The sequence below is a fragment of the Arvicanthis niloticus genome, chromosome 14, assembly GCF_011762505.2.
Source record: "Arvicanthis niloticus isolate mArvNil1 chromosome 14, mArvNil1.pat.X, whole genome shotgun sequence".
Lineage (NCBI taxonomy): Eukaryota > Metazoa > Chordata > Mammalia > Rodentia > Muridae > Arvicanthis > Arvicanthis niloticus.
Window position 1 is genome coordinate 49,860,452 of NC_047671.1, and position 12,587 is coordinate 49,873,038.

The 12,587-nt window shown below is 44.2% G+C and overlaps 1 protein-coding gene across 21 annotated transcripts in view; it reads right to left on the reverse strand.

The window, feature by feature from the left end:
- The window catches only part of LOC117719689 (protocadherin gamma-C4), a 176,213-nt gene that overhangs the window by 28,577 nt on the left and 135,049 nt on the right, over window positions 1–12,587 (reverse strand). Inside the window, exon 1 of one of the 21 annotated variants that reach the window (XM_034517881.2) lies at window positions 2,162–4,770. The exons of 19 other annotated variants lie outside the window; for them this stretch is intronic. In XM_034517881.2, the coding sequence (XP_034373772.1) occupies window positions 2,162–4,591 (2,430 nt within the window). In that variant the 5' untranslated portion in view covers window positions 4,592–4,770. Of the gene's footprint in view, window positions 1–2,161; window positions 4,771–12,587 lie in introns of those variants that run through there. One more of the 21 variants, XM_034517901.2, reaches the window with a different exon arrangement.

A 12,587-nucleotide genomic window follows, 5' to 3' on the forward strand; every position in this document is an offset into this window, starting at 1 on the left:
TGTACAATTTAATGGCTTTTCATATACTCTATACTAACTTGATGGAACTATTGCCACAGTTTAATTTTGAAATATATTTGTGTCACCCTAAAGAGCCAGTTCCTATTGCTCAGTTCTACTTTCACAGACTAAGCCAGGCACAGTGCAGCACACCTATGATACCAGGACTTGGGAGGTAGAAACTAGAGGATCAGGTCAGTCTGGGCTACTTAAGACAGACAGATGGATGGACAGACAGACACACAGTTGAAAAGGGTAGGCTAGATGCTAGTGGTGTAGGAAGATTGTCTTTTTAGGTGACTGAAATGCCTTACATGCAATGCCCTTCTAGAACTGATCTATGCAATATTAAAATTTTAAATCTGGAAAGTGACTTGATAGTATTTTTATTTTTTATTGGGGCTTGGGTAAATAAAGTTGGCTTTTGGCTCCTGGTTCTGTGAACATCAGAAGGGTAGTGACCCTCTGCTTCATACAATAAATGATGGGCTAGCAGGTTCTAGGGCAAATTTGAGTTGTCTGTGCTTCAAACTTTTTGAAAGGCCCTTGGGTGATTTTAAGGGGTACCCAAGTTTGAGGACATTGTCCTAAGGCTGACAGAAGTGTAGCTTTTTTGTATGCTGCCATCCTTCTTTGCCAGTTTAGGCTGTCTTCATATTTGCTCATTTCCAAAAAGAGTTCAAGCTTTTGGACAAAAAACTACTAGTAGTAATCTTACTAGTAATAACTCATAATGTTTGACCATCATGACAAACAGGCACATGCAGAATGGCATCAACTGGTCCAACAAAGCCCATGTTGTTTCCTCTTTGCATGTCAGAGGCTTAGAAAGGAGACTGAGTTGTATGTGGTCAAAGACTCAGTTGGTGAGAATCCTCATTTGTTTAATTGCCAAACCTAAGAATTGCCAGCAATAGCAAGGCAGTGGTGACACACGCCTCTCATCCCAGTAGAGGCAGGTGAATCTCTGAGTTCAAGGACAGCTTGGTCTACAGAGTGAGCTTCAGGACAGCCAGGGCTACACAGAAAAATCTGTCTCAAAAAAACCAAACCAAACCAAACCAAACCAAACCAAACCAAACCAAACCAAACCAAACCAAACCAAACCAAAGAATTTCCAGCAATAATAGCTATCAGATAACAGAGGTTCTCCAACAATTCAGAGTGTGTGTAGCCTGTCTCAATAGGAAACCTTCCTAGTCGCCAACATCCTATCATGTATGAATGAATGCTTTACCTTTCTAAGGAAAAGAATGACTCTCCTTTTCCCTGTAGGTCCACACCTAGCAAGACACAGTGCTGGAGGAAGATCAGGAATACCAGAGGCTTTTCCACTTGATGTTCTTTTGGGCCATCTAGATTTATTTTCAAAATAAAGTTTTATCTTTGTAATTGAAATCATTAGCTTTGAGTATTATAGCTAAATTTTTGTCTTTATATTTTTATGTATTTTCTTCTATGTTTCCTATGTGCTCATCATTAATGATATAAGATATTTGGTAACATGCCCATTATCTCCAACACTGTGCTTGAAATAAATTTAAAGCATGCCTAGAGCTTTATAAATTCTCAGAGAATGAGGTACAAGATCGTGCAGGCTAATGAAGATTGTTAAAAATATTAATTTTAGAGGCAGGTGGGTCTTTGAGTTTGCGGCCAGCTTGATCTACATAGTGGGTTCCAGGACAGCCTCAAACAAGCAAACAAACAAACAGTTCCTAAAACGTATTAGTTTTAATATAGAAGCTGTAGCAGGCATTTGAAAGGTGGCTAGACAAAGTAGGTTTTCTACTGACACTAGTTAGATGTGTGTAGGAGCTCATTTCTAAAGCAAAGCTCTGAGTGCTGAGATCAAGTGCCCTTAGCCTGACTGCTTAGTTGTGATGGCAAAAGGGTGCTGAGGGTGTGAAGTGAGTTCACAAATGAGCCAAGCCAGGATCACCATCTTGACATAGGACCACAAAGCACACTCTAGCCAGCAACTTCCCCATAACGGCACTGGCCCTGTTTGATCTGAGAAGGATAGGTCGAAGTCTGGAAGCACGCTCAGAAAAACATCACCATCGTTCAAAACAACAACAAAACAGAGCCATACCTCTCTGAACTTGGTATAGGAATCACAAGCTTTAAAGCGTTTCAGAGATGACTTGCTAACACTTACCTGTCCAGGAGGGGCGCTCTCTGCACCCAACACCTGTCTATAGAACACGGGATCACAACTTCGCAGCGTGTTCTGGCGGCTGGCCAGTGGGCTGGCAGCACCAGGCTTCTTGAGCAGTGGGTCGCTGCGGCGAGAGTCCGTGGTGAGGTACACCTGATGGTACAGGTGCGGCGGCATTAGGCCTCCTCGCACCGCGTCTGCGTGCAAGGAGGGCCCTGGGGTTCGGTACAGGGAGCTCACTGGGGCTCGGTAGAGGTCCCTAGACCGCTTCCATTTGTAAACTTTGAATATGATCACTCCCAACACTGTAACTGCGAATCCCACAGAGACCAAGATTAGAGAAAGAAGTAGATAAAAGGTGAGATTTTTGTTCTGTTCTCGGGGAGCTGAGCCAGAAGGGAACTCGGCCCGGGCTTCCGGAGACTCCTCAGTTACTGACACAGTCAGAGTGGCGGTGGTGGAGAGCAATGGTTCTCCATTGTCTGAGATCAAGACTGTGAGGATCTGCCTTGGTGAATCTGTGTCCTGGATTGGACGGGCAGTGCTGATCTGGCCCGTGTGAAGCCCCACTGCAAAAAGGCTCTGGTTGGGGGCTCCCAAGAGACTGTAGGAGAGCCAGGCATTGTGCCCCGCATCTGCGTCCCAGCCTACCACCCGTGAGACCACGTGGCCCGCAGCTGTACCTCGAGGCAGCATTTCCACCGAACTCTGGCCAGGCCGGGGATACAGGACCTGGGGGGCGTTGTCATTGCGGTCAGTAACAAATATGTTTACGCTGATGTTGGTGGCCAAGACCGGGGTACCTCCGTCGTTTATATGAGCCGTTAGTTGGAACTCTCTCTGATCCTCATAGTCCAGGGGTACTAAGGTTGTCAAGACTCCATTGTCACGATTTATTGCGAAATAGCGACCCACGAGCCCAGTTTCCGCTCCTGGTTCCAAGAGAAAGAAGGAAAGGCGGGCATTGGGCGGGGCGTCGGGGTCCCAGACACTTAGGTTTAATATAGGAACTCCGGGTAGGTTATTTTCCTCAACATAAACGTCATAGGAGGATTGGGACGATTGAGGGGGATTGTCATTGATGTCGGACACTTGGACCTTCACTGTTGTAAGAGCTGAGAGAGAGGGGGTTCCTGAGTCTCGAGCTGTGATGCTGAGATTGTATTCTGGCATGGTCTCACGATCCAGGGCTGCACTGGTTTTCAAAGTGAAGTAATTCTTGAGGGAAGAAGTCAGACTGAAGGGGAGACCCGGTGGAACCTCGCAGGTCACCAGCCCGTTCTCTCCAGCATCCAGATCAGTCACACTGAGCAAAGCAATGACAGTCCCCAGAGGAGCATCCTCAGGGACTGGGCTGTATACAGAGGTGACTGTGATCTCCGGGGCATTGTCATTTACGTCCATAACCTCTACCAGTACTTTGCAATGCGCTCCTTCGGGATTGGCACCTTTGTCTTTGGCCTGGATGTAAATCTCATGGAGTTTGGTGTCTTCGAAGTCCAGGCGACCCTTGATTGTCAGCACTCCGGTTACGAGGTCTAAAGCGAATAGTTCCCTCACCCCAGCACGATTGTGGCTACCGAAGGAGTAAACGATTTCTCCGTTGAGGCCCTCATCCAGGTCAGTTGCACGAACCTGGGCGACGCGCGTGCCTGGGGGTGCATCCTCCCGGACGCGCGCCCGATACAAAGACTGATTGAAGGCAGGCGCATTGTCATTCGCGTCCAGCACTGTAATACGAATGGGAAGGGTGGCGGAGCGAGCTGGGGTTCCTCCATCCAGCGCGGTCAGTACCAACTGGACACTTGGCTCCCGTTCCCAATCTAGGGCTCGTTCCAGGACCAGCTCCGCATATTTCGTGCCGTCCTCTCGAGTCTGCACGCGGAGCGCAAAGTACTCGTTGTGGCTCAGCTCATAGGTTTGTAAAGAGTTGCTTCCCACATCAGGATCGTGCGCGCTCTCGAGCGGAAAGCGCGTCCCCGGAGCCATGGCCTCGCTAATCTCCAATTTCATTTCCCCGGTAGGGAAAGAGGGATTGTTGTCGTTGATGTCCTGGACCACCACTTCCGCGCTGAACAGCTCCAGCGGGTTCTCTACCACCAACTCCAGAGTTACAGTGCAAGAGGGCAGCGTCCCACACAGCTCCTCTCGGTCCAGTCGATCGTTGACGAACATCTCTCCAGTCTCCCAGTTCACCTCAAAGAACCTACGGCTAGCTCCGGACACCACCCGGAGCCTGCGGGCCGACAGACTGCCGAGATCCAAACCAAGATCCGTGACCACGTTCCCCACGGGGAAACCCCTCTCTCTCTCCTCCAGGATCTCATAGTGAATGATGGTGGAAGCCTCGGTCAAGGCAGCTAGCAGAAGCCAAACTCCCACCGTTCTCCCGGGGCTTACCAGTCCGCTGCTCCGGGCCTCTGCGACCATCTCACTCGAAAGCGGCTCCTCTTGGCGGGGTCCAGGTGGTCCCGGAGGTTTGGCAGAGAAACTTTCAGCGGGTTAGCGCTTGGGCGCTGGGCGCCGAGTCCGACATGGCTTTCTGGGAGCCGCTGATTTGTTCGCCCGCTGTTCAGTCTCTGCCTCATCCCGAGGCGCCGAAAGGGGACGGGCCCGGGCCGGATCTCCAGCGTCTTCATTGGCCGACAGCGGCACACAGAGTCCCAGCCAATAACTGCACGAAGAATGCGCTAGCGCCGGGTTCTTTGAGCAGGACACGCGCTCGCGCCAGGAACTTCACTTTCCTCTGGCGGCTTTCCAGAGTTTCCTGTTCCGAACTCAGCCAGCGCCAGGGGAGCAGACCCAATCTGCGGGCGGATCTGTCCACCTCCCACCCCAACCAGGCCCATTAAACACTTTAATCGTTATCTTTGATCACAAGAAAGGGGAATGATCCAAGCCGAATACAACACAGCGTCGACTGGCAGAACGACAGCAAATTGGGTCTGTTGGAGAGCAGAGGAAGCAGCGGACTCTGCTTGGAAGGAGGGAGGAGTATTTCTGGGGAGATTAATATTATCACTTTTATGGGCCGTGAGATATACGCAGCTTACAAGGAGATTCTGACTTACAGGTAGATTCTGTATGAGGGTTTAGACTCCAGTATACGTCCCCTCCCCCAAACCCCAGTTTTATCTTTTTCCAAACAGAGGCTAGAATTCGTTACTTTCTCATTAGAGCAAATCAAGAGTACTACTGTTTGTCTTAACTGTCTTGAGGTTTTAAAAATAAAATTAAGAAATTATTTCCTTTAAAATTGGATGCCAACGTTGTTTTCAAGGATGCTTTTTAAGGAACAAAAGGCAACGTGAAATTTCCCTACCTGTTTTTTTTCCCCCAATCATGTAATCACAATTGGTTAAAACATGATCTCTCAAATACTCTGTTCCAGGATTAATCATTTTCCAAAGGTTCTGAGTTCATGTTGCATTGCCAATAAAGAAATCTCCCATCAGAGAGAGAAGGGGAGGAACAGGCCATATGGTACCCAGGACCTCCCATAAAGTGATGGTAGCAACACTCTATAGACAAAGCTTTAGTCACAGAATAAAAAGTTCTGCATTTAGAACTGTAGACACTAACTCCACCCCCAAAGCAATGGTTAGAATAAGGAACACGAATTAGCTATGAAAGGAGGCTGAGTTTGGCTGTATGTTTTAGACAAGAAACTAACCCAAAGGCTTCTAGAATTCCACCCTGTTCATGAGCAGATGAAAGTGCTTGGAACAAAGTAAGCCTCAATTAATGGTGGAAAGCAATCCATCGGGTGTGGTATGTGAAGTGTTAGGAGCCTCACACTCTTTCTAAATAAATGCCTTGTCCGTTCTGACCCGTCACTAAGTCTTAATCACATGCACTGAGTGAGATACCGGGAAAAGGGATTTTTTTTTCTGATGAAATGAAAAGCCACACCCTCAGTACTAACCCTATGCTCCACCCCACCCCACCCCGCGGTTTTAAAGTCAGATGAGGTGGTGCATGCTTGTAATCCTGAGGCAGGATGGTTGCTAGGAGCTCCAGACCAGCTTTCCCCGCCCACCCCACCCCCCCAACTAAAACAAACCCAGTGTATAATACTTAGATGACAACTGGCTAGACTAGCAAGAATTATGATCTGCATTAAGGAGATGAATACATCAGGGTTCAGATTCAGTACAGCTACTTGCTACTTACTAGCTTCTAAGTGTGAGAACCAGTGTCATAGGCACACACTGGGGGCTTGTCAGCAGTGAAGAATTTGCACTTTACCAAAATACCTGGCTGGCGAGAAGGCACATTAAAGTTTGATAAGAGCTAAATTTGGTGGATTACTCAGAGATGTGCTGATTGAACTTTTTTTTTTTTTTTTTTTTTTTTTTTTGGTCTGTTCACTATCACATAAGTCACAATTTAGATTCTTTGAAAGCTTTGAGGGGAGGGGATTGGGGACTGAATTCAAGGTCTTATGCACGTAAGACAAAATAAGCACTTAATATCTGAGTTACACATTCCCAGACACAGATAACCAGCCTTTAAAATGTATGCCAATCTCCTTAATAGTAAGGCCCATAGCTCTAAGACCTCTTCATAAACCTGCAGACATCTCTGAGATTCCTTCTCCACGCTGGTGGGATAAGCTTGTCCAATATCCAATTAGGTCATGTGTTTCTCTCAGATACTCCTCGATAGCACAGCATGGTGTTCCCTTTGTATGGAATCCACATCCTTACTCTCTAAGCCTCCACTCTTCCAGTCTCTACTTCACTACAGTGCTTTCAATGTGGTCATTATGCAAGCAAGACCCTTTGTGTCCCAAGGCCTTTCTCAAGGCTATTTTTCTCCCAGCCATGTGTCTTTTCCCTTTGCTTGCTTATATTCCAAACCTTTTATGTCTCAAGAACCAAAACACCAACCAGCCAATTGGTTCGAATTGGGTCTAGCTCTGTTGGTAGAGTGTACCAGGCCCTGCGTTTGATACCCAGCACCAAAAGAGTCTGGGCATGGTAGTGTGTATTTGTAATCCTAGCTCCTGGAGAGTGAAAGCAGGTGGGCCAAGACTTTATCATTGGCTACAAAGAATCTGAGGCCTTCCTGAGTGATATGAAACAAAATGAAATACAACAAAAATTTAAGGTTTCATTGAAACAGAGGGCTATAAACTATTGTAAACAGGCAGCTTTTGTTGAAATCTACCAGCCTGAGTAGTCATAGATCTTGTAAATAGGCAGCCTTTGGCAGATAGTATCAAATTAGATAAGGACAAGTGAATCATAGGCAGAGTCATAGTGACCTGATCCCTGAACCTTCACCCAGCTGATACCCTGTTCTGAAAGATATCTGTACTCCCCCTGAGCACCTATGCTCCTGTGTCATCCCCTTCCCCACCTCTTGCATTTTTGTGTTTATAACCCCCATGTTAAAAAGTAAAAATTATGATTTGATTAAAAAAAAAAACACAGTGTACCCCTGGTTCTGCTGACTTAGCTCCTGACAATCTATTTTCTTGTTCTCAGAAATATTTTGAATTATAAAATGTTATTGTGGTTTTTGTTAGTATGCTGGGTAAAATGATTGTTATTGATCTCATTTTAAACTTCAAAGTTTGTAGTGAGTTAAAATGTCCTTTAACATAATTATAGGTCATATTTATTTTCATATTGTAAAATGCTAGTTGATCTATTGAACATTTTAAAAAACTGGATTCTTTTTTGAGAATTTCATATATGAACACTGTATTTGCATAATTTTCCCCTTTCTCTCCTTCCTCCCACTTTTCCCAACCCCCATACTTTTTAAACACATCTTATTATTTAATTATTGTTTATATATGTATGCATGTATAAGTATATATGTTTATACAAATATTGATAAATAAAGTATTTTGAAAAAAATTTAAGGTTTCAGTTAAAGCAGGATCCTTTGCTTTAGCCTCTTGGGACACCTAATACAATTTAAGATTTTATTGATTTTTATTATTTATACCAATTATACAAAGTAATGGGCACTGCTGTGACATTTCTATACATGCGTGTGATGGACATTTATCATGTTTCCCTTACTGACCTTTATCCTCTCCTCCCCATTTCCCCTCCCAACAATCCTCCCTGCATTTTCATATCCTTTCCTCTCACTCTATCTCCAGATTCCACTTCTGAGAGAAAACATGTGATACCTGTTTTTGTAAAGTTGGTTTATTCTATCCAAGCAGAGATAATAGGAAGAACTGACAGATTAGATTGCATCAAATTATTTTCTAAACATGTATACCTCTCCCACGCAAAAGAAATGAAAAGGAGAAATCACTAGGACAGGAACCATATCATTTCCGATGGTGGTATGTATTCTCTCCACACCCTATCTCATAAGTAAGTACTGTATGTGTGTATGCTGTGTGTGTGTGTGCATGCACACACGCTCATCATGAGGATTTAAATGGTCTAATTCACACATGCTAAGTATATACCATGCCACTGAGCTACAGCCCATTGCTTTCCCCCTGTGATGATGATGATGGTGGTGGTGATGATGATGGTGATAATGATGATGGTGGTGATGATAGTGATGATGATGATGGCGATGATGATGATGATGGTGATGGTGATGGTGTTAGGAATCAAGCCCAGGAGCCTTGTGGCAGGCAAGCACAAGCACAGGGATAGTTTAGTAACCTGAGATCCTAGTTAGTTTGAGATGTGCTCACAACCGGCTAAAAATAATGTGCTTGGCAGCCGGAGACTTTTACCTGCACACATTATGCACACACACATCTCTCTGCATAACATATCTAGCAATCTATTCCCAACACGGGACCTCCATCTGCATTGAGCTGCATGTACCCCGAGTAAAACTTTCCTCCTCTTAAAGACTGCCAAGCTTGGACAGATTCTCTTCAGTTTTACCCCATGTTTGTTGTGGTGCATGGATGGAAAGGCTGATTCCTCCCAAACTGTTTCTATGTGTGTGTGCAATAAGGCAAAACTGTGTTTCCAAGTGAACTTTTAGAGACGCTCCCCTATTTAACACATCACCCCGGTGCATAACCAGACAGGCACATGATTAAAATCAGATGCACTATAGGAAGGAACATACACAATAAAAATGGTCATGACCTAATCCATCAATCAAAACAGAGAACCATCCAAACTATGCCCCTTAGCAACCAACTCATCCTATTAGGCTTCCCATAAAAAGAAGCCCCAGGCAATAACCTGACGCCCTCGAGTACCTCCATTGTGATAGCCGGCTGTCAACCCTGATAATATAGCATTTTCTCATCTGTACTATTTCTTTGCCTTTGAATAAAGTTTCCTGGCTACTTTGCAACCTGTGTGGGTTTTTTATTTTATTCTTGCATAAGAGTCGAAAAACCTGGAAACCCCAGCCCAGACCCGAACTACTGGTAACAACATCTGCACAGGAGCTGGTCAAATGCTCTGCTTCTGAGTCCACAATACCAGGCCCTAAATACTTTTAAAAACATTTGTTTATTTTTATTTTATATGTATGAGTGCTTTTGGCTGCATGTATGTACACTGTGTGTGCACCTATTGCCTTTAGAGGCCTGAAGACGACGCTGGTTCTTCTGAACTAGAGTTACAGGTGGGTATGAACTGCCATGTAAGTGCTAGGGTTCTTTCTCTACAAGAACAGTGGGTGCTCTTAACTTCTGAGCCATCTCTAGAGACCCCCCCTAGATACTTTAAAATGTAATAGCTTTCATATAAATGTCATAGTGACTAACTGTAACAAAACCAAGGGGTATAAACCTATACACACACTCATTTGAGCGCAGTCATTTTCTCTAGCCCCCTGCCCCAGTGCTGGAGACTGACATATCATCAGAATTTTCTCGCCCCTCTCTTTATCATTTCTGTTTTATAATTTCAAGACATCTTATGATCTATGAGCTATAGCAAAAATAATTTAAAAACAGGAAGTACAGGTGTTATAGCGAGGCTCTGACATAAAAAGAAAAAAAAAAAAAGAATCAGCTTCCAATTCTGGATGTTACCTTTGTAGTTACTTAACTATGAAAATTTTATTATTTTTATTTTTAATATATTGTATTCTTATGGAGCTGGGGATCGACTGTGCGGCTTTGAACATACTAGACAAGCATGGTACCTCTGAACTACAAAGGCGTGGCATTTTTATTTTTAACTTCTATTCTCTTTCTTTGTGAACTAGAAATAATAATAGTGCCCACTGTATAATAGGGACCCGAATCAACTTCAAATCTTTTCAGTAACCATACTTGGTTACTTACATGGTATTTTAGAACTCACACACAGCTCAAGGATTTTTCATTCAACCAACACCTTACTACCCCCACCCCCAAATTTCCCTCGCACTTGTGCAGTTTTTGCCCTACTTTTAACCTCCAGAAATCCCATGTCCACTCTCTGTCTTTGTGGCTTTTGCTTTTTTAAGAAAAAGAACCCAGGGGTCTGCTAAGCTGATGCTCTGTTACTGAACTACACCTTTAGTTCCATGGTTTTGGTTTTACAGAATTTCTGTTAGAAAGGAATAGCAGACAGCCACTGCAGTGCATTGACCTCCATAGAGAGAGCCCTGGAAAACTGAGCTTCACTGAGAACAGATAAATAGAAGTGGAGCGTCCTGGGCATTGGTGACGTCACAAAGAAAGGAGGCGAGGTGGGGCAGAGCGCTTTATGAAAGGCGGCTGTTTAGCTGAAGGGAAATGTGCCACAGGAAAGAGGAAGGCTCCATACAGAGAAAAGGGGAGCCGTCCCAGACAAAAAATAGCAAGAAAAGGAAGGCAAGGAAGATGAAGGAAAGGGAGATGGATATGATTAGATATGGTTCCAGCTCAGTTATTTTGTTTCTTGTGTACAAAGCATTTAGCTACCCTCCCCCTTCTGCTGACTACAACACCACTTTTTATTTATTATTATTATTAGCATTATTTATTATTATTGATACATGGTTCCTCTGTGTATTTCTAGCCCTCCTGGAATTCACATTATAGAGCAGGCTGGCCTCCAACTCACAGATCCGCCTTCCCACTGCTGGGATTAAAGGTGTGTGGCACCATTGCCCAGCTACCTTTTTTTTTTTTTTTATTAGATATTTTATTTACACTTCAGATGCCATCCCCTTTCCCCATTCCCCCCCTTAGAAAACCCCTATCCCATGCCCCATTTTCCTTTTTGCATTTATACATTTTTTTAAAATAATGTTAATCATAAGCGTTATAAGTTTGGAATTGTTCAATCAGAGGTGTAACCCACTGACCGACCTAGATATAACAACTATCTTTGACTGGTGGAGATACATGAATATCTGCCTCCCTGTCTCCCCCCTCTTTCTCTCTTTCATCACCTAGCTTCTCCTATCCTTCTTCTCCTCCTCTTCTTACTCCTTTTCTTCCTCTCAGTACTCCTCCTACGTTAGCTCCTCCTACACATCACCCTTCCTGTTAAAATGAAACTTTTCTCTCAAAATACAATTAGAGCATAATTATGCCAATTTGTACCAGTGAGGTACAAGATAGTCCTAATACCCAGTCCATCATTTTGTTGACTAACCAGCACCTCTGTCATCTATCCTAACTAAAACATTTACTTCTGAACCTGGCTTTAGGATGAATGCCAGCTGACGACCATCCACTCAAATCTTTTCTCTTACGGTAAATAGCTGTAAGTTTTCAACCCCATCAGAAATCCAGAATGACTGAGTTAACTGTAATTGTGGGAAGCACAAAGCATAGCTTCTAAAACTTAGCCAATTTATAGAGACCTCTGAACACCTGAAAAGCCCCTATACTACCGAACGTTGGAGCATCAAATCTTCAGCCTTCTGGCCCAGAATCATCTGACAGACCTTGGTGATCCCAGCTACCTTTTTAAAGCAACCTTTTAAAATAAAAGAATCTGAAGTAGGACACTGTGTCAGATTTGCTCCTAACCTGAAATCTCCCCACCTCCTCTGAGTCAAGGTCTCACTGTACAGCTCTCACTGGCCTGAAACTCACTGTGTAGACCAGGTTGGCCTCAAAGTCACAGAGGCATGAGCCACTGCACCAGGCCTGCAGTGTGTGTGTGTGTGTGTGTGTGTGTGTGTGTCTGTGTCTGTGTGTGTCTGTGTGTTCCCAATAGCTCTATCCTTCACAGTAACCACGTACTTGACTGCTATTGGGGTTGCAAACTGACATAAGAATTTAAAGCTGCCAAAATTACATGGGGATGGCACTTTGCACTGTTCCCCGATGATGCTCATATAAAGTAATTGTTCTGCTAGGTGATACCACTTCGTGATTGAAAAAAAAAAAACAACTTCAGCATCAGCTGTTTTGTTGATATTCTGAATGTTTCCAGGCAAATATATATTTTTATTGGAAGGAAAGGGAGAATGAAAACACGTATTTGCTTGTATCCAGCTTCTTGAGCACAATGTCAGATCCAGTGTTGATTTCACTCTCCATTCT